General features: G+C 41.7%; 1 protein-coding gene across 4 annotated transcripts in view; it reads left to right on the top strand.

Annotated features, from left to right (window-relative positions):
* Adamtsl1 (ADAMTS like 1) overlaps positions 1-22,156 on the top strand; it is a 949,615-nt gene that overhangs the window by 859,813 nt on the left and 67,646 nt on the right. For all 4 annotated transcript variants that reach the window (XM_052717522.1, XM_052717521.1, XM_052717520.1 and 1 more), the window contains one exon: positions 7,710-7,837. In XM_052717522.1, coding sequence (XP_052573482.1) covers positions 7,710-7,837 — 128 coding nt within the window. The remainder of the gene's footprint in view (positions 1-7,709; positions 7,838-22,156) is intronic.

Here is a 22,156-nt window from a genome sequence, read left to right as displayed (position 1 = left end):
AGAGAACTGAAGGTGAGCACGAGGAAGCCAGATACTTAGGGGACATCCTTATATTTTCCTTAAGGGTGGGAGGCAGCTCATAGGTGATATCCCACCTCTATGGTGACTTAGAGAAAGGGCTGCTGGGGACTTTCTTCCTTTTAATCCCGAAGCCTGGCCCTAGTCCTTCCTTTGCAGAATGTTCCCCTTAGTCATTTACTCTTTTCAGTTCCATTTACAGAAGGCAGTCAGAGGCAGTCAGGCTGGGATCAGAGCGACTTGGACACAAATTGCAGTTTTGCCACTTAATGTATCAACCTTGACCTTTTAAAACCTTGGTTTTCTTGCTAGTTAAATTAAAGTGATATCAGCAAAACCAGACACTAACTTTCATTTTATCTTCCAGAGCAGTAAGGATAGAGACAGGTTAGCCTTTAATCACTGTGACAAAATACCTGAGATGGACAATTTAAAAACAGCAATGGTTTATTTTGGCTCACGGTCTTGGAAATCTCAATAGCGGTCATTTGTCCCTATTGCATTGGGCCTCGGTATATCATGACAGAAGCATATAGTAGAGAAAGTTATTCACCCTATGGCAGCCAAGAAAACAAAGAAAGGAAGGATAGCCCAATAGCCCTTCAAGTGCACAGCGCTATGACCTCATTTCTCACACCAGGCTCCGCCTCTTCAAGGTTCCACCACCTCCCAACAGTGCCCGAGAATAGTGACCTACTTTGAGCACATGGACCTTGGAAGATACTTGTCTAAACCATAGCAGTAGAGAACCAAAATAATGTCTGTAATACATGATAGATGCCCATTTCTCAGTATCCATAACCATTGTCATTGAGACCTACAGCCATTGTCTTTCCAGTCCCTCTGCTGAGATGAACCCTGAGCTTTGGAGCTAGGAGTAGGATATAGATGTCCCATTCAGAGCTGAGCACTCCACCATCGCTTTATGTTGACCAGCGGACCGGAGAAATCTGTAGGCTCTCAGTGGTGTTCTGGCCAGAACACTTTCGACAGTGTTCCAAAGTAGTGTTGAACAGGAGATGAATTAAGGAGTATTTGGAAAGCTTTATCTTGGACAACACAGAGAATCCACAGATGGAAACTTCTCAGAATGGAAGAAAGAATCAGATGAAAAATTCCTCTAAGGTCAATTTCAGAACCATAGTTGTGAATAATGCTATATGTAAAAATCATAAGTCCATGAAATGTACTTTCCAAGTTTGTAGATAATATAAAAACTGGAGGCGGCGAAGATGGAGGGGGGAAAATAAACCAGTTTCAATTTGGTTTGGCTTATTTCCTTTACAAAACTAAAGGAAATGGAGATGACAAATGTTTTTCCCAGTTGAAGAGTGTAAGAATAGCAGGCCAAAGAAGTCGGAACCATCCCAATAAATACTTAGACTTCAGCAAAAGGAAAGCACCGAGGGAGAGTGCAGAGGTTGCAGAATGATGCTCATGAATCGAGCAGGCAGGGCACATCAGGGGACACTGGCAAGAAAGCATGGAGTGTAGAGTCAACTCTGGTCCTCCTTCCAAGGCTGGGGAGAGGGTGTCTTCAGGTCCCACTTGCATTTGGTTTATTCTTGTTAGAAGGGCAGTCCTTGGTAAATCACCAGATTGTGAGAAACTGTGGGGTATTGTTTTGATAAATGAGGAAATCACTGAGACACATCAAAATTGAAAATGCATGTTGAAAAGTCAGCAAACTTTCCTTGCAAAGGGCCAAACAGTAAACATTTGGAGTATAAGCTGTGTGAGCTGCTCAGTTCCACCCTCAGCTGTTGACAGTACCCACACTGGTATACAGCATTTCAGGGAGACTTTATTTACCAAAGCATATGCTGACTAGAGTTTGAAGACATCCCCCACCCACCAGCCAGAAAATTCACTCAGACACATTTCATGTAGAGCTTATAGTTTGAAATGAACTGCCCGGCAAGCAGATAAAACTATCCACATTAGCAAATTCAAGACCCTATGAATTTCTGAAGAGAAAGAAGCCAAAATTTTTGGCAGGAAGCATAAGGACGGGGTTAAGAATGTGTGGTCAGGTGGCCTTTCCCATTCCAAAAATATTTTCTGTACTTCCATCTGCACAATTGGGAGGCTTCAGCATTAAATAACTTCTAGTTGGCAACTGCATGAAAAACATCGAAGGTTTAAAAAGTTGCTTTGGCCAAGCAGTGATAGGAAACTTCACAAACCTCAGTCAGTTCCCCAAAATATCAGCACAAGATAAAACTTCACTGTAAGCCTCTGGGCTACTGTGATACAGGGTTTCACAAAAGAATTCTCACTGACAGAGGAGGTCGTCTTAGAGAGATTTCTTCATCATCTTCAAACTTCTTAAAATCCAGACTTCAATCATCATATTGCACATCTCCCTAAGGAACGACCAACATTAGCACAAATTACCCCCTACCAAAAGTGAGGCTAGTCCACATATCTTCCTAGTTGGCCTCAGTAGATGACAGCATTTAGTCGGGTTGAAAAACGGTCAAAAGTCATTCCCCATTCCTGACCCCAGCATGCAATAGCTGAACAAATTACTTATGTCTAAGCTTTTGCCTCCTCTCAAAAATAATACCCAGCAGTGACATGGTGAGAGAATAAAAAGACTTAAAGCATGCACACCTGTGCCATAAACACTGCTTCTCATTCCCACTCAGTGGTACCTTTTACCTTACTCTCAAGAGTCTGCAAGCAAGAAAAGAAATGTTCAACTCAAGATAAGGAAAAGACCCATCCCTCGATCTATACAGTATTTTCAAATTCTTTATGCATGCTCTTAAGTTTGCCTATTTGCTCCTAAATTTACTGTGTGCTGATTCTCTTTCTTTTGATCAGTTATTTTATACTTCTTTAAAATTTTAGGATTCTGGCTGGTTTTCTTTAAATTGTTCATTCATTGGTTATGGAATAACTAGTTGTCCTGATTCAGAGGTTCCTGAGTCAAGAATAGTGCTGAGGCAGGGGCAGCCAACCCAACCCAGTGTGCCCCATGGCCTTTGTCTCTTCTCTTCTCCACGGCCCCATCTCTCACAGCCAGCCCCATGCTCCCTCCCCTGTGTACTGAGTTTATGCTATTGTTTTAAAGCTCCTTGTCGCTCATCCATTGACTTACTTCAAAACTGCTCCCCATGCTGAATATAAGGGCACAAGCCTGTCATCCACCACTTGGAAGGCAGAGGCAGGAGGAAAACTTGTCCCAGGCAAACCTGAGCTATATAGAGAACATGAAACATCTTTAACACATTGCTGTACAGCATCCGTAATGTGTGGCCCCGGGCATGAAGGAGGACAAATAATTATGGTGATGAGAGCAGCAGTAACCAAAGTCACTTCACTTCTGTAATGTCTCGTGTTCCCAGCCATTCCTACGCTTCAAATGTATGAATGCACATGGAATCAGCACCCTCGGTAGGTGCTGTAATTCTCATCTGTAGATGAGGAGACTGTCATTGCGAAATTAAAAGAAATGACTTGTCCAAAGCCACAAAGAACTAATTCATGATAGGCCATAGAGTTCTGGAATCTGAATTCTAGTCCATTACCCACCATGATTCATTGTGATTTTGATCACTTTCAGCCCATTTGCTTTGAAGGTAACTTAAACAAGAATGTATTCAACATGACAACGTTCTGCTGAACGTGAAAGAAGAAACTATAAGAGAATCATCACCCTTGAGCTAATCGTTTATAGTCTAGCTGAAGAAATGAAACCCTGTAGATTGAAACGATCTTTGTAGAACAATTGGGAGGACATATGAAGGAAGAATTCCTGTGAACTGTAGTACTGTGACAGAATAGAACTTGGATTAGTTGGGGAGAATTTGGAAGAGTAGATAGGCTATGGAAGGATTTCTCTTCCATCCCAAGCTAATGTCAAAGTGACCATCTTGTCTAAAGGGACTGGTTGTTTTAAAATGGGAAGTGAGTTTGAAAGAATGCGGAAGAAGTGTTATGTGAAGGTCTCAGAAAGCCAAGTCTACACTTTCTGACCAAAAGAATAGTCAAAGAACTGAAGCGATACATTTTAGCCGCTAAACAAAAGAGAAATGAGATGTGGTAGGAACGGGAGTCCTCCGCACCTGATGTGACCACTGTGCTGTTCATTTTGTAGGCTTTAATTATGCCCACTTCGTGTCCCCTCATCTTCTGGTTCCGCAAATTCCAACTCAGCACCAGAGAAATCTTTCTGGTTTCACTTGGAAATGGTACCATGTTCCTGTGTCTGCCCATTCCAAACAGGCCTGTCAACCCCGAAACCTAAATGCAAGCTGACAGAAATCAACTACTAACAAGTTAAGTTAAATTAATAGAGTAGATGCCTAAAATACAGAAAGTCCTGTGTCACCACCACTGGCCAGGAATTTTTCTCCCTACTTGCCAGGCTAGAGCAAAGCAAACCCATTCTCCACAGTTAGCCCTTTCTTCCTAGAGAGCCCCCTAAAACTCTCTCCAAAACTCCTACTCCCCCTGTGGCAGCCCCCCAATCCCAACTGACCAGTTCTACAGCTATAACAGTATAGGAATCAAGATCCCCCTTACCCTAAAAAATATTGGCCTCAACAGATTATTAGGGAGAATAAAATTTCTACACGGACCAATGTATCTAAAATCCACTTATGAACAGCTTTCTAACTACAAGAACACAAGATGAAACAATGGGTCCAGAAGATCTTACAGAGTTAGAGGAGGAAAAGTGTCCAATAAAAAGAGAAAGCCTGCTTCAAATCCTGGCCCCTCCTGCAAATAACTGTGTACCCTTGACCTAAAGTTTTGTAAATGTAAATAATTTATACGTTTACAGTGACCAATGCAGGTCTGTGTGGACTTGTTTTCTTAAGATGACATTTAAAGCTTTTATGAAGGCAAATCTAATGGCTTATTTTCATTGTTATTCCATTTATGGGATAAAAGCATAAAATAAACAAATGTTCAATCTCATGTTCACTATTTCTTCCTTCTCATCTTCCCATTGTTCTTTTCCTAGTTTAGAGGTGATTTTTTGTGCCAAGTGGAATGGATCTCCCCCCTTTTCACCACCTCTGTCTATAGAGGAATTCTTTTCCAACTTCAGATCGAGGCTTATGCTTGGGGTTAGGCATTATGGCTTATTCAGCTGTGTCAGTCCTCAGAGTAACTGATGTCATTATGAAAGGTAAACTTTACCTTAAAAGGGGGGGGGTCAAGCTCAGAAGCTCAGCATGGGTGAGATCTGTGCCTTTTGTATAAGATCAGACAAGTATACTAGTCCTGTGGGAAAGGAACCTGAATATGGAGATCTAATAAACTCAGAGACTGGCCAATGTCATGTGACCCAATGTCATGTGACCATTCTCCTTCCTCACTCACACCCAACACACACACACACACACACACACACACACACACACACACACACACACACACGAGAATCAAGCATTACTAGCAGGAGATACTGGGAATAGGAATACCCAAGAGTGGTTTGGAAGTTCTCTGCATTATTCATTAGAATAGCAGTTTCTCTGCTAAGAAGGAAACCTACTGCATCTACATTTTAGTAGCTGATAGACTTTAATGTAGGAAGTCGAGAGGTTTGCCAGTGACTAGCACTTAGATCCTAGCAAGACCAAAGTAAAGTTCAAAAGAACAATCTTCTAGCCTCCTGCTCCAAATATTGAGGAATCCTGTCCGTAAGGAAAGGAGAAATGCTGCTGCTTGTAGGGAGGCAACCAGGCTAATGGATTTGAGGATTTAGTGAACTTTAGACCCTGCCTTTCTCAGTGTGGTGAAACTGAATATGATCTACTACATTCTATTTAAATTGGAGCCGTCTGCTTTTGCTATTCTTATAAAGCAATTGTGTGGAAGTGTGCATATTCCTGGGACATCATAAAGATTTAAATCATAGTCAATTTTACTGTTTTTTCCAATTTTTAAATCTAAAACAGCTTGAGCACCTGAAGAGACTTAGCAATTCTGTTGCATTATGCTGCATCCGATAAGATTCCTTTAGGAAACAGTGATGCTGTTATCAAAGATAATAACTTACATAGCCATCTTTCTCTTATTAGCTTCTTTGAAGTAAACTGACATGCAACTGTCTGACTTAGAGAAGAAATATCAAAGGATGAATGAACGTGTGAGTGAGTGAGTGGATGAGTTACATCACAATGTCCTGTAGCTCTCCAGTCATCCCCCATGTAGTTCTAGCTCTATTTAATGCTACAGAAGCAGGACTGTCTCCAGTAGTATTAGTGATGGTCTAGAACAGTACTAAATTGAGTGGAAATCACTACAAAACTCTCCTTTGGCTAATGTGTTCTATTTTCTTCTCTGTTATGTTTTAGACAGAACTGCCCATACACAGCTAGATTGGGGGATGCAGGCCCACTCCTGCCTCCCTTCTGACAGAGGTAAAAATAACAACACAATACGCCCACAGCGAGCAGAAGAGCTGAGGAGAATCATTTGTTACAAGACTGGTCATCCACACTAGAAATATTGAGAGATGACCAGAGGGGGTGCCGAACTTCAAAGCCATTGAGTCTAGAGGGACCCTGCAGGGGACACAGTAAAGAAAACAAAATGAATATCCAGTTGGAGAATATTGCTGGGACAAGAGTGCTGATTCCTGGCATTCAATTAACTGCCAGGCCCTAAGAGTCCTCCTCTTTTTTGAACAAATGAACCCTTGGTGCCTGCTTGGTTCCTGGGGATGGATGTTAACACAAGTAGCCAGTTCTTTGGGTGTTTTGAAACTAGGAAAGTAGGAAGGACAAATAAGGTGGAATGTCACAAATACCTTTCTGTGACGTGAATGATCTGTCCACCTAACACCCCACCTGCTCCAGGCCCTGGATAGCTTAGTTTCCACCCTTCTCTCTTCCTTTTCTAGATTCCCACAACTACATACACTTTCGAAGTTTTGTCAGCCTCAGAGCCATTGAACCATCAGCTTCAAGACACCATCATTAATCATTACTCTGCCATGGTAGAGCATGTAGTTCTTAGAAACAGTATAAATCTAGAAAGGGAAAGTCAGTGGGCAGACTGGAACTGGGATTTGAAGTTCATTATAGGTGCCCACAATTTCCCTCTTGTCATTCTCTTTAGATAGAAAAAAAATATCTCAAGTATCATGTGCTGTTCTAGAATTGTCTGTCCATGACCTCAAAGGGCAAGTTTTATTTCATTATACTGGGCATCTTCTCTATTGGTAGATGAATGCAATATGACCTGTGGTCTGCATCTGTATTTGTAGGTTAATGAAAACAATAGATGTTCAATAAGTATTCCATAGCTGCTTCAACAGTTTTCTATCCCAAAGCCCTGTGTTCTTCCTACCATCCAATCAGGAGGCACTCCTCTTTTATAACTTCATTTTCCTTAGCAAGCCTTTCCCCAATCTGTGTGGGCATTTGTTTTAGCATACTCTCTCATGTTGTATGTTGTATGTATTCAGTGTACAACCATTGTCTGTTCCAACTAATAACATTAGATCAGGTAATCAGTAAGCTTTTCAAAAAATCAAAACCCCGTTTGAAATTGCCAACATGCCAATTAAATCAACAAGAAAGCCTGGGTTTCCAGAATATCCTATCTTGTCTTCCTGAGTTGTTAGAACATAGTTCTCAATACACCCCTACATGCCTTCCCTATAATGAATGCCGAAAAAAGTCAGCTGAGTTGACCAGGTCTACATTTCTTTTCTGTTGCTCCAGGATTCTTCTACAGCCAGATGACTCCTTACAGATCTTGGCACCAGTGGAAGCTGATGTGGGTTTCTATACTTGCAATGCCACAAATGCCTTGGGATATGACTCTGTCTCCATTGCTGTCACACTAGCAGGTAACCTGAAAACCTCCATCCAGTTCTATTCAGAAATCTTTATGACTGAATGCCTACAATATGTCACAGGATGCATAGATAAATGTGAGCCTGATATCCTACCTACAGGGAGTTTATCAACTATAATCACAATAGAAATGAAGTTTACCATGAGAGAGAATAAAGTATTGCAACTGAAACCAAAAAGTAGGCAGGAACATTTTATGCATATGAGGAGGCCTTAGAGTTCGGGTGAATAGGATTTTTTGTACATGGAAACATGGGAAATACTCAGAGCAGAGGGAACGAGCAAAGGTTGTGTATGCCAGTACATGACATGATGGGGAGCACATGAGAAGTGTGAACCACAATTATTGAATGCCTTTGGAAATCCTGTCATTTCTCTTTGTCTCACATCTTGCCAAAAAACAAAAGAGAGACTTTAAGGTTGTGGGCAGCTAAAGTTCTGTAGTCATAGCTTAGAGCAGGGTGTTCCTAAGAACTTCTCTCTGATTCTGCTTTACTCAAGTTGGAGTTTTGTTTGAACATATTCCTACCAATTGTTTGCCCATATCCACGCAGGCTAAACACAACTTTCTGCACATTGTGACTAAAATCACCGACACTCGAGTACAATGCCTTCCGGGGCTGTGGTGTTGAAGCAATGTATTATTTTTTTTAACTTCTTAACCTGGAACAAATCCTTACCTTAGAAACCATGAGAGACCTTAGATACTAAGTGGACCAAAACCCCATTTCTTAGAGGCTAGACAACCTGAAGTTATACCTTTGCCTAGCTGGTGTGAAGAACAAGAAGGGGCTGAGGTCTCCTCAAGCTCAGCAATTCATTACCTCCACTGCCCCACTGATCCTATCAAGACAGGATCCTTTTTCTTAGACCTGAGCTAACAGTCTTGCATGTGTTTGTATTTATTCTTTTCAATTGCTACTCCCATCAGATGATTCAGTAGATGCTAGGAAAGCCAGCATCACCCACACTGACCTCATCCGTCTATGTGGGGATTATGTTGTCACACTGTACTCTAGTCACACATGCTACTCCCTTTCATATCTGTTTTGCAAGAATACTTCTGCTCCTATGACCTAAGGCTGAATCTCAGAGAGGATCTGTAGCAGCTTTGCAGGGAAGATGGAAGCCGATAATGAAGAAGGCAGGCTAAGGTGCCCTGGCGTGAATTAAACTCTGGGGGGCGGGGGGGCAAGATTTTTCTTTTCCCTAATGTATTCCAGTTTCAATCTTCATTCTTCTCTCTATACAGAGCCCAGATGCTCAGCAACAATCTTCTAAAATCTCTTCTGCTGTCTCCTCGCCAGCCCATACTTACATGGGCACTGCTGACATGCTTCCAACTGTTGGTCAATGGTGGATTAACTCTCTTGTTTCTATTGAGTTAGATACAGTTCAGCTCTGCCACAGACTAAATACCCTTGTTTGCCCGAATTTAATACAACAAATAGAAACTTGTCTGGGGTTAAACAAGGCTGTTGTAACACCAGGCTCATCTTCAGCTCTTTGAAGGCAAGCTTTTGGGAGCTGCCAAGAGGTTCAAAGCCAGAGAAGAGAAACAGGGGGTTAGCGGGGCACCAAGGAAGCAGGGAGAAAGGGGCTACATGATGAAGTATGACCACAGACACTGTGTCCCCATCCTTCAGCTGCTGCTGAGTTTGTCCAGATCTGCTGATAAATCCTTCTAGCAGTTCTTCTCAAAGCAATGCTGAAATCGGGGTGTTGCCTTCAGATCATGTTTGCACTTTTATCTGGGGTTGTCATCCACATCTCAGCCAACGTTGTGAAACACTGAGTAAGAAAATGCAAGTTCCGGGTTTCAAGATGCTTACAGATTAGGGAAGGCAGTGGATGGTGCCTATGGAGAAATCGGTAGGCTCCTGCTTAAGTCCAGCATAGCGGCTCACACCTGGAATCCTGCCATTTGAGAGGCCGAGGCAGAAAGAGATGAGTTCTCAGCCAGCCTGAACTATTTAGCAAGCTCCAGGCCAGCAGAGGTTCTACAGAGAAACCCCATGTCAAAACAAAATGAAGATGCGGCTCCGCGATATATATTAGATGAGCTAAACATAATCCGAATTTGGAGGTGGGAATGAATATTGAACACTTGTAAATTTGATTATCAGTTATTAGCTACATGATCTTGAAAAAAGTATAAAACTTCAGTGTCTTGGGTATCACTGAAAGCAATACTAATCACAGGGTTGCGTGAAGTTAAGCCTATGGTGTGAAAAGGAGCTTAAACTGAGGAAAGCTGGGAGCAGGGGAGGTGGTCTTCCCCAGAGAAGAGCACACCAATTGCTTTTCTAGTGCCATATGTTCAGCCCTGAACACATACATACAAGTAACATTATGTGGATTGAAGAGGTTATATTTAGGAATATGTCTGTATACATAGACATATATGCATGTAATCACATAGAAGAAGAGGCCGTGAATTTGAAGGAGAGTGTGGAGGGGAATATGTGAGGGCTTGGAGGGAGGAAAGATATGTGTGTATGTGTGTGTGTCCATATGTATGTATGTGTGTACATATGTATGTGTGTGTCCATATGTATGTGTGTACATTGTGTATGAATGAAAAAAAAAGAGCTTAAACTAGTACTGGCCATATGATTCACACAGTAAATACTAGCTTTCTTTCTCTAGCTCTTCTAAAGTGAAAACAGCTCTAAGATCGAAAAGCATCAGTTCAGCTTTGAGTCCATGCTGTTTTTAGCCTGAGTCTTCAATACCAATGTCTTTCAGGTGTGGACTTAGTTCACTTACCGGTAGATTCTTGTAAACTCCAGGCACTGCTGTACACATGGAGAAACTGCAGTGTTTTTCCTGGACTTCAGTGTAAATGTAGGTCAAAGAGAAAGAAAACTGAGGCTCAAGATAAATAAGTGACCGGATAATTTCCTAAGAAAAGTGCAGGCTTTGGTCCTGTGGGTGCCCCCACCTCCCGTGGAGATCCAGAGAGCCTCAGAGCATAGGTCTGAATCACACTTAGTACTGCCTAAGAAGCCATGCAGTTTCTTAACTTGCTGATTTTGTGAGAATTAACAGTATCTCCCAGAAATATTCTGTGATGATTAAATCAGTCATTCACATAAAATGCTTAGACTAGTCGTGCCCAGCACATCTCAGGCACTACTACTTACTAGATTTACTGTTTGTAGAATCACTGTTTGCAGTATCAAACCAAAGTCACCTAATCTTCAGAGCAGGGAGAGACTCCCAGAGACTACAATGCTTACCAGCACTTTTTGAAGACCGTTCCTCCCAGTGTCTCTGAGGCAGTTGGAGAAGTTGGATTAGCCAACTGTAAAGTGCTTAAGCACCTGGATTGAGACAAGGGAGGTGGCTTGTGATAAGAACACTGGGAGAGGCCCAAGTGACTCTCATTTTTAATACCTCCTAGTTAATTTAGATACAGCAGAGCTGGGTAAAGGGGAGTTTTTGATGTGTACTCATAGTAGCAAGAGATTGGAACACCATCTTGGCCAGCCAGATTCCACACTGAGCCACATTGCTCAGAAGCTTTCCTAATCAGAATGGTACTGGGCAGCGTTTTGAAGAGAAGCAGTAGTTTCTTGGTAAATTGCTTCCGTCTGGATCGGTTAGCTCCACTTACCAATGCAGATGAGAGCCTCCCCAGGTGTAGATCACTGCTGAAGTCATACCCAAAAGGGAAGTGTTTCTGGTTGTCATTGAGTTTATAAGATCACAAAAAAGATACTATAAGGCCGGCTTGACATCATCCGTGGAAAATGAGAAGAAGATGAGGGCGAAGGAGTGGGTGTATCTGTCATGGAAAGGACAGAGCACAGATGAGCTCATCCCAAGTTTGCACAGGGAGACAGAAAATGCCTCTCCTTTCCTGGCATGTTTCCCTGTCTTTTTGTGAGTTGAATAGCTGACACATATTGTGTCTAATAAAGAGATCATAGAGAGTCTGCTGGGAGAATAAAACTAAAAGGTAGTTGTTTTGGATTCTTTCTGTGCCCCTCCTCATCACGATTTAGTAGCTGCAATAAAAGAGAAAAGGAATTGTGTGAGCTCTTCATAATGTTAAGTCATTTCAAATTGGCCGCCCTCAATTTTTTCAAGCAGCCGCTGTTAGCTCGAGTTTTCTTCATCAAGTTAAACTCAGAGGGCCTTATCACCAGTAGCAAAGGCTAACAAAAGAAACTTTGCTACAGTGTCCAGATCAAAAGAAAAGCTAGGTGGGTTTAAGTATATCCCAGTGGTACTCTGAGTCATATGGTACTAGCCATTGACTGAGTCAACCTGCCATCAAAAGGACCCTGTTACTGGCTAGAATCCTAAGTGACCAAGGCCTTAGGTTCTCAAGTGCAGATGCATAGAAAGCCCATGAAAGACCTATGCTTCAATATTACTTAAAGATGAGAGTACAACCAATTTACTTGGCTCTCAAGTAGACTTGAGGAAACAAATAAGGTACCAGCAAGTGTTGCAAGCAGACTTGGAAAAAGAAAAAATTCCTCATCTGCCCAGTAGGGTGCAAGAGGGATGGGTTGTTGGGCAGATGAGGAATAGCATGTCTTCATCATGATTTCTAGGAGAGTCTGCAACCACCTCTAGTAATACCCACTATGCATCCTTTGTCTAGAACTCTAGGCGGAACATGCAGAAGACATGACAGAACCCTTAGCTGTCTGTTCTCCTGAGGGGTCAAGTTCAGTTGATTAATTAGAAATGATAATGGCAAGAACCTGAGGAACATGATATCCTGGCATGGGCAAAAAGAAATATCTAAGTGAATAGTAATGGAATCAAGGCAGCTTGGACATGTTTGGGAAAGGGCTCTGTGAGCCACACTCATGTCCTCTGATGCTCAGGACCCTGCACCATTTATACCAACACACACCAAATAAACAGAATTTCAAGGGTAAAGAAATTCCCATTCCTTCTTGTACTTGTTCAGGATAAGTAGTAGCCACAATGTGACCCTGATTGACCACAATTTTTTTTTTAGTTTTCTTGAGATATGATTTATGTATCATAGAATCCATCCACTATGAATGCACAGTTCAGATATTTATTCAGAAAATCTGTATCTTTTTTTAACTATCCCCACAAATGAGGATTTCTTTCATTTTTAACAGTTTCATTGAGGTATTGTCCATATACCAGACAACTCCACTACCCACACAAGTCAATGACATTTAGTGTATTCAGAGTTGTGCATCTATCATCACATTCAACTTTCGAGCATGTTTTCATTCCTCCCAAAAATCAACTCCACACCCCTTAGCCATCACTCCCCAATCTCCCAGGCAAAATTCCAATGCATTTTGCCTCTACAAGCCTGTCTATCCTGAACAGTTTACATAAATTGAATCATACAGTACTTTGTCCTTTGCTACTGATCTCTATCCTTGGGCATAATAAGGATGTTTTTAATACCATCCCCTTGTGTAGCATGTACGCCACAGTCCCTTTATAACTAAATGATCCCCTTTAAAGGACTATTATACCTCACGGTAGGCTACTAGTTCACTGTATGAAAAGGCCACCTTTCATTCTTCTCTTCCTCAGGTCGTAGACATTTGTGTTGTTTCCACTTTGGGCTGTAATGAACAATGATGCTATAAAGATTCATGTGCATGTGCACGTGTGGCTTTAAGTTTCATCTCTTTGTTAATACATTTCTAAAAGTGTAACTGTTCCATTGTGTGGAGCATTTATGTTTACCCTTTGACAGAACTGCCAACTTTGGTCCAAACAGTGGTATTACTTTACATCTCCATCAGCAGTGTAGAGAGGCCTGGTTTCTCTACACCCTCACTCTTTGTTATTGTCTGTCATTTTAATGACAACAATCCTTGTGACTGGTGAGGTTGAGTATCTTTTCTTTTTTTTAATTAATCTAGAAGACAGTTGTGACAACTTCCCACATCTTCCCACCTTCTCATCTTCACCCAGACAAACATCTTTTTACTGCTCATTGTTCATCTCTGTGCCTTTTTGCTTGCAGGGACGGTTTGGGTGATGTACATAGTATACATAGTGTGCACACTAATTCCTGCTGCTACTGTTACAAGTGATCATGTATTTCAGGGCCTGAAACAACACAGATATTCTCATAGTTCTTACAGTCCTGTATATGGAAAGACTATGCTTGCTGAAATCTAGATAGAGACAGGCTCCCTTCTTCCCTGAAGGCTCTAGGGGAGAATCCTTCCTTTCTCATTCAAATTGATGGAAGAATTTTGTTCCATGTAACAAAGGATTGTAGAACCAAATTTCTTGATTATAATCTAAATATCAGTCAGATAGTGGTGGCACACACCTTTAATCTCAGTACTTGGGAGGCAGAGGCAGGCAGATCTCACGAGTTCCAGGCCAGCCTGGTCTACAAAGTGAGTTCCAGGACAGCTAGGACTACACAGAGAAACCTCTATAAAACAAACACAAAAGAAATAATAATGTCATTCCTGGGTTCTTGAAGCCACTGTGTTCTTTGGCTTTTTTTTAAAGTCCTTCAAAGCCAACAATGGTATATTAAGCTTCACACGTGTCCCCTAGACATTCTTCTGTTCCTTCTTCTTGTTCTAAGAGTTCACGTGATTAAGTTCAGCAAGTTAGCAACCTTAATTTCCTTCCACCACGTCATAGGCTTGAGAGATTAAGATCTCTTTGCAAAGTCATTATTTTGCCTGCTGTACAGTGTCTGAGGGCACAGCTCGTTTCCATCAGACTGTTGCCAAAGAATAGAGTGCAAGTCAACATTGCCAGACCTGATTTTTCCAAGTAAGCCTATCCAAAAATATTTTTAAACATCACACTTTTTTAATATTTCCATTTTTAGTTAAACTAATTCAAAATTTGAAAAATTCTCCCTGGGCTGAACAGGTTTGTGCTCTGACCTAGCCTCTGGTTAAGTGGTCCATTTTCCATACTTTTGTTCATATGCACACCTTATTTCCCAAAGACAATGTTTTATAAAATCAAATCTCAATTTATTGAACTAAATGACAGCAATGGAAGTCATGCAGTGGTTTGGATAGAAGAGAAAGATTTGCTTTTTAATATCACTAACAAAGGGAGGTTGTGGCAATAATGGAACACTTTAGGGAATGTATTTGCCGTGTTACCAAATTTAGAAGCAGATTCAGAGCTATAAACCTGCTGCTTAATTGTAAACAGAGGATCTTTAAATAGATATACTCTTGGCTCTTATAGACCTGAGAGTTCTGTGACTCTCTTACATGAGAATAAAGGACAGCAATACCCACCCACTATTGCCAGCTCTGAGGTCTCTTACCTGAGATCTCACAAGGAAAGTTGACTCAGTTTTTCCTTTGTGGAATAGAAGGAAGTAGTATGCAACTTTTGCATCAAAGTCTTAGAAAATAGCAAATGAAAGGAAAGTCTCTAGAGCATGCTAAACCTGATCTCAACTGGAGCTCCAGTTCAAGGGAAGGGAGGAACAGTGGAAGGAGAAATCACAGGACAGCAGGACAGCAAAGGGTTCATTCCAGAACCACAAAATGAAGGTTTGGGGAAGGGAAACCAGACTGAGAAAAAAAAAGTGCATATTTTCTGTGATAGGGCTATTCATGTTAAATTGCCAGGAGGTAAGATCCTGGAGTATTTCTGGCCAGCAAGAAGTAGCAGTAGATATTGATAGACAGCGCCCATTACAAGGAATATTGGCATAGACTGTTGTTGATGTTCCAGCTGATCTTGATCCCTTGACCTAAGGCAGGAGTCTTAAATACTTTAACTGAAAAGTCCCCTAGTGACTCTTGTAAGAGTCATGTGACAGTTGCATGGTGGGCAGAGTCTGGTGCTTCTTGAGACAATGCTTTGATATGCTCACTGTGAGACATTGTCTATTAAATTTGGATCAAATATAATTTGCTTAATTTTAGATATCAAACTGTATGAGATTTACAGTATTTCATTGCTTTAGACTTCAATTTTGTTGTAGACTCATCAGCGTCTTCACCCTCTCTTGAACTGATATTTAAATCTGCCATGGACCTCACCATGTCTTCTGGGACAGTCTCATGGAGATGAGAGTCTGCCCAGCCTAGGTGGTTTCAAATCTTCTCTGAAGATGGGAACTTTGGAGGCATCTCCAACAAGACCTCCTGCAGGTGACTTCTAAGCTCTTTGGATCTCCTCACAACTGGATGAAGTTTAGGGACAATCCATCATATTTAAATTATTTGTTTTTCTAATACATTGAAACTCTCATAATTCTTCAAAATAGAAGCAGTTTCATCTCTTATCAATAACAGATTTTTCTCCTTTCCTCTTATACTACTGCTGCTGTTGCTGCTGCTACTTCTCTTCCCTCCTCCTCCTCCTCCTCCTCCTCCTCCTCCTCCTCCTCCTCCTCCTCCTCCTCCTCCTCCACCACCACCACCACTACCACCATCTCCTTTGCCTTCCCCTCCTTTATTCCTTGTCCTGTTAACCTTTTTTTCCCTGTATGTTTTATTGCACCAGAAGTTCCCAGCACTGCTCCTCACAATGTGTGGTAGCAGAGATACCACTGGTGGTAGCTACCACTGTTGTGACCTTATGCTGTACAAAGGAATTGGCTAAGTCCTGTTTCTCACCTATTTCTTTCAGCAGCCATCAATGTAGAAAATGGAGGCACCGAGAAATTTACAGAGCTGTGCTAAAGCCATGTAACTATGTGATGATAGAGCCCAAATGCCCACCTCATAAGCTGTCTTTTCTCATGCCTATGCCACCATGAGTACCACTGGTCATCATCCATCTTTGCTGTTCAGTCCTTATTAACATGACCCAAAAATCCAAGTCTGACTGGTATCCTAAGAAGACTCTGTCAACTACTAAATTTAGCTCCAAAATTTCTGAACAATTTTGTCCTTGGTGTACCCTTTCTAGACCTTGGGTGATCCCAAGCCTGCCTCCTAGAATTCTTTCCTTCATTGCTTCATTGCCCCAGTCATCAATGACTGGTCTCATTTTTTTTTTTCAAGATTCTTCTCTCATACAGTACATCCCAAACACAGTTTCCCTTCCCTCAACTCCTCTTTCCTCTTCAAAAAGACAAGGCCTGCAAGAGACAGTCAAACAAGACAAAACAAGATAGGATAAGACAAGGCAAAAACCCTTATATTGAGGTTGAACAAGGCAACCCAATAGGTGGAAAAGAGTCCCAAGAGCAGGAAAAAGAATCAGAGATGCACCCACTTCCACTGTTAGAAGTCCCACAAAACACCAAGCTAATAGCCATAGCATGCACCCAGAGGACCTGGTGCAGATCCATGCAGGCCTCATGCTTGCCACTTCAGTCTCTGTGAGCCCGTGTAAGCCCTGCTTAGTTGATTCTGTGGGCCACGTTCTCCTGGTGTCCTCCATCCCCTATGACTACTACAGTCTTTCCTCCCCTCTTCAGAGTAATTTCCTCAGCTGCTAGGGGAGGGACGCAATGGAAACCTCCAATTTAGAGTCTGTCTCTCTCTCTCTCTCTCTCTCTCTCTCTCTCTCTCTCTCTCTCTCTCCCCCTCTCTGCATAATGTCTGGCTGTGACAGTATGTCTGTTCTTAAGATTGACAGGTATACATGCTTACTTCCCGGTATAGATTGTTTCTAGCTGAGCAGTAAGAACCTAAACTCATTCTTTTTTCTAATTCATTTTTGATGGCTAAGGATAGGGAAAATCACAATTAAATCTGTGACTCATACTGAAGAACTGAAATAAGACTCAACTGGTTCATTCATTCATTCAGGGACTTAGCGAATATGAATTAGCACTTGCTAACTGCTTTGACAAACAAACATACAAATTACATGACGTATAAAATGTGATAGTTTATTTCTTCCTTTTGTAAACATCTAAAACAAAGACTTCCAGAAGACTTTATGTATTTTGAGCTTAATAGTGACAGACTTCTGTTCCTGGTCTATCTAGGACTTTATCCTATGTCTGTGCTTAACTGTGGAGAGACTGGAGAGTGACCTAGGTACAGTCCAAGATAAAGAGGAAGGGGGTTTGGTCTCATGGACTTAGTCTCCGCCCTCGCTTCTAAAGTGGAAAGCATCGTGGTGTTTCTAACAAAGGTTCTTCCAGTAGAGGTGGCAGCACAGCTCTGAGAGTACTTCACAATGTTGACTGTTCTTGGCCTCACTTCTGGTTGGTTTGGGGTCAACATCACACAAGCTAGAGTCCTTTGAAAAGAAGGAACCTCAACTAAAAGTACTTCTACCAGATTGGCTTGTGGGTAAGAGTAGTGGGCATTCTCTTGATGGATAATTGATGTGGGAGGGTGCAGCCCACTGTGGGTGGTGACATCCCCCAGGGCAGGTAGTGCTGAGATGTATAAGAAGGAAAGCTGAGCAAGCCATGAGGAGTGACCAAGCCAGAAAGCAGAGTTCCACTGTGGCTTTTGCTTCAGTCCCTGCCTCCAGGTTCCTGCCTTGCTTGACTTCCTGCCCTGACTTCCTTCATTGATAGAGCATAACCTGAGAGTTGTAAGATGAATTCAACCCTTTCCTCCCCAAGTTGCTTTTGGTCATGGGGTTTTATCACAGCAATAGGAACTTTAACACACCTTCCTATCTCCTCTGGCTGCTGTGTCAGTCATGTTTACACTGAGCCAGAGATTTTTCAAATATTTTTCAAATGTTCATGAATTTCTCCTAGTCAGTTCTGATTTTTACCTAGAGTCACAGGCAAGGAAAGGCGGTAGAAGCCTGCCATGCACAGAAATATGCTTCTGAGCTTTCGCTTCTGAGGCTGTTGTTGAGCCTCTAGAGAGCTCACTCTCTAGGAGCTGGACTTCCTGGCTCACTGAGCATCTCAAGAAGACATCAAAAGACCCCACTCCATTCCTAGGTAGACATCATACCCACTGGCGTTAACACACAAGTGTCAGCTACACCTTGGGCTGCCCTTTGTACAAGGCACCTGCTGCATGTCAGAAACAGAGGAAACAAATTAAGAATAATACTCAAAAGTACACATAAAGATGGGTGTGGTGATGCAAACCTGTAATCCCCGCACTCCTGAAGGCAGAGCCAGTAAGAGCACTGTAGGTTCTGAGGCCAGCCTGGTTTCCATAGCAAGTTTCAGGCCACATGTAGGACTACATAGTAAGACCCTGTCTCATAAAAATAAAAATAAATAAATAAATATAAATTTTAAAAAACCTTGAAATATTGGAAATTTCAAAAATATACATGTAAGCATTTTTGTAATAAATGTGACAGGTTGATTAATTAAGATGTTCATTCAACAATGTTCATTTTAAACTTCTATTGATTGTAAGTGCTTGGGTGACTTTACATTCTGTGTTAAAAGTGGTTCATGAAGGTAACGTGAGTACAGAATAGTAGTCTGTGCTAACAACAGCACCTCTACTGATAGGGGACAAGGCCATTACTTTTCAGCACAACCTCAGTATAATTAATTAAGGGCTGGATTTAATTCAGTGACATTTGAATTTTATAGCTATACACTTGCAGCTATAAAAACCACCTTTATTATTAAAATTCCTGTAGGAAAAATAACTTGGTAATTGTGGGTCTGCTCTGGTCCCTGGCCTCATTTCCCCATTGGCACAGTGGTTTTTATAACACAGTGAGGCAGTTCTTGTATTGGCGCAGGACAGATTATGTTTTTAACAAGTGCCCTGGGGATTCTGCAGCAGCCATTCTGCAGACCAGGATTTAGGGACCCTCCCTAACAAGCACTGGACTCTAGGTCCAAGATCTGGTGTCCAGTTCAGCAATATGACATACCAGCTCTATGGTCTTGGAGCCTTTATGAACCTCAGATCCCTGGCTATTCAAAAGATAGTGTTCCCTGTGTGCCTCTCAAAGTCATTTTTTTTTTTTTTACGTTTAAGTCATTTTTTTTTTAGGACCTACTCTGTGCCAGGACTAGTTGGCAGGGAGATTACATAGGGAGGCATGGTAGGTAGGATATAGAGAACATAATTTCTGATAGTCTTATGAAAAAGAAAAATCAAGATAAGTGAGACTTATGATACCTGGCAAGGGGATAATGGGGTGCATGCTTTAGATAGGGTAGTTGGAAACAGCCTCTTTAAGAGATGCTATGTGCAAAGAGACCTAAATGACCACAAGAATATATCCATGTAGATGTCTGTAGGCAGAAGACATCAAGGGCGGGGACCAGACAGGGCAGAGCTGCTGGGTAGAGGAAAGAAAGGACAATAAGATTGAACACAGTGACTTATGGGAAGTTTGGTCTCCATGAGGCAGGAGAGGCAGACAGTTGCTCATAAGCATGTAAAAGACAGTTTGTTGTAGAAAGAAGCTAGAAATTTTGTTTAGATTATACTGAAGAAGTGTCAGAAATGCTAAGTGACAAACTATATGATCTGATTGATGTTTCTGAAAAACCACTTTATCTTAGGAGGAGACTGTAGTGAGTGAGGTCAGAGTGGAGGTAAGGAGGCCCACCCCAGAGCGCTATGGTTGCCCTGCAGTGAGGATAGTATTTATTTATAGCTACAGAGATGTGTATTAGAGTTGGGCTAGATTTGGAATTAGAGTGGATATTTACTAATGTCCATATTAATCCATATTTGCCTGCATTTATATGTCAGCATATCGTTACAGTGCTTCTTCATTCCTCTTCACACCAGGTCCTACATGCTCTCATATGGAAGGTAGGTGGGAACAGCCCTGCTCATTCACAACAGACATAGAAAGCCTACACACATACTCACCTGCACCAAGTTTCCCCTCCTAAATGCAATTCCAATGAGTTTTAATTACTTCTGCCCAGAGGGCAAGTCAACCGGGAGAGGAAAATTAAGAGGGACAGCTTCTACTATGCACGAGGAATGAGGAAGAGGACATAAAATATGGAAAGCAGCTGTCAGACTCAAAAAAAGAGCATTTCTTAAACAAGGGCTTTTGGTTTTTTTTGTTTTTTCAGTTATCGAAAGACAAGAGTGAATGCCAGTCTAGAACATCCTGCCTTTAAATGGTTAAAACAAAATGAAATCCACTTGACTTACGAAAGATTAAGCTTTAGGTATATGAAATGATCTCATGTGGAGCCTTATTTCCCCAAGGTGCTTAATAACTGAATCTTTGCATTGTATTTTAGGGTCACGCGCTTGCAGTGCTGGAGTTTTTTCCCTAGATGATAAAGAGCCTGTTAAAGCATAGTTTACAAAGAACCTCTACTTCCAGGAAGAAAGCTTAGAAGCTGTGGTTGCATGGCTCCCTATTCCTCTTGCTAAGAGCAGTTCAAAACCCTGACCATTGTGTGTGTGAGCACAAGGCTGAAAAGCAGACTGGCTAGAGACCTTGGAAACTGAGGCATAGTTCAGCTCACACAATTGTGACTTTGTTGGGCTGCCTTTTTGCTTCATAAACTCCAAACTTGGAGCTGCAGAAGGAAGCTACTAGGAAACACCAATGAGTATGTAAAAAAGAAATATATACATGTGTTTGTGTATATATATATATATATATATATGTGTGTGTATGTATGTATATACACATACATGTATACATATGTAATACATATATGTATGTGCATATATTTTTTACGTATGTATGTATGTATATGTGTAATAAAAGTTTATTCTCTCTAGTCAAAGTAACAGCAAAGAGATAGCAAGACTGATGTTTAGAAAATACTGCTGACCTCTGAACCACTATCACAGAAACACTGTGACCTGTACAACATACCAACACAGGCTGGTCAAGGAGCCTAGCCTCATGTTCCCTCATGGATAGCATAAAATGAAGTACCCATTTCAACACATCTATGGAGGTGGATGTGAGAAAACAAGTCTCATCCCCCACTGGAAGCTGATGGACCTCTACGTGCCCCATAGAATTCTCATTCCCATGCTCACTTGAGAATCAGACCTTTCCTACCTCCTAACAGCTGCTAGGGAGGCTGTTTTCCATTGTGGTGATGGTGAAGACCAGTGGGGATCTAGAAAGCCTGCCCCTGCCCAGCAGTAATGAGGAGCCCACTGATATGGGAAATATAAGAAGTCAAGCAAGGAAGCTGGGCTTCTACATCTCTCTGCTTCCCTGTCTATATGGTTCCAGAGGAAATGGCCAAAATACTTCAAACAGAAGAGTTATATAAGATATAGATATCCTGTAACAGAATACAAAATGCCTAGGCTACTTTTGAAATCGTTCATCACTTTAAGACTTGCTTTCACTATCTGTGGTGGTTTGAATAGGAATGGCCCCCTCCATGAACTCATGTGTTTGAATGCTTGGCCCATAGTGAGTGGAACTATTAGGAGGTGTGGCCTTATTGGAGGAAGTGTGTCACTGTGGAGGCAGGCTTTGAGGTCTCATATGTTCAAGCT

This window comes from Peromyscus californicus, unplaced genomic scaffold (genome assembly GCF_007827085.1).
Source record: "Peromyscus californicus insignis strain IS unplaced genomic scaffold, ASM782708v3 Scaffold_5__1_contigs__length_169319896, whole genome shotgun sequence".
NCBI lineage: Eukaryota > Metazoa > Chordata > Mammalia > Rodentia > Cricetidae > Peromyscus > Peromyscus californicus.
This window is presented reverse-complemented; position numbering and strand designations above follow the sequence as displayed.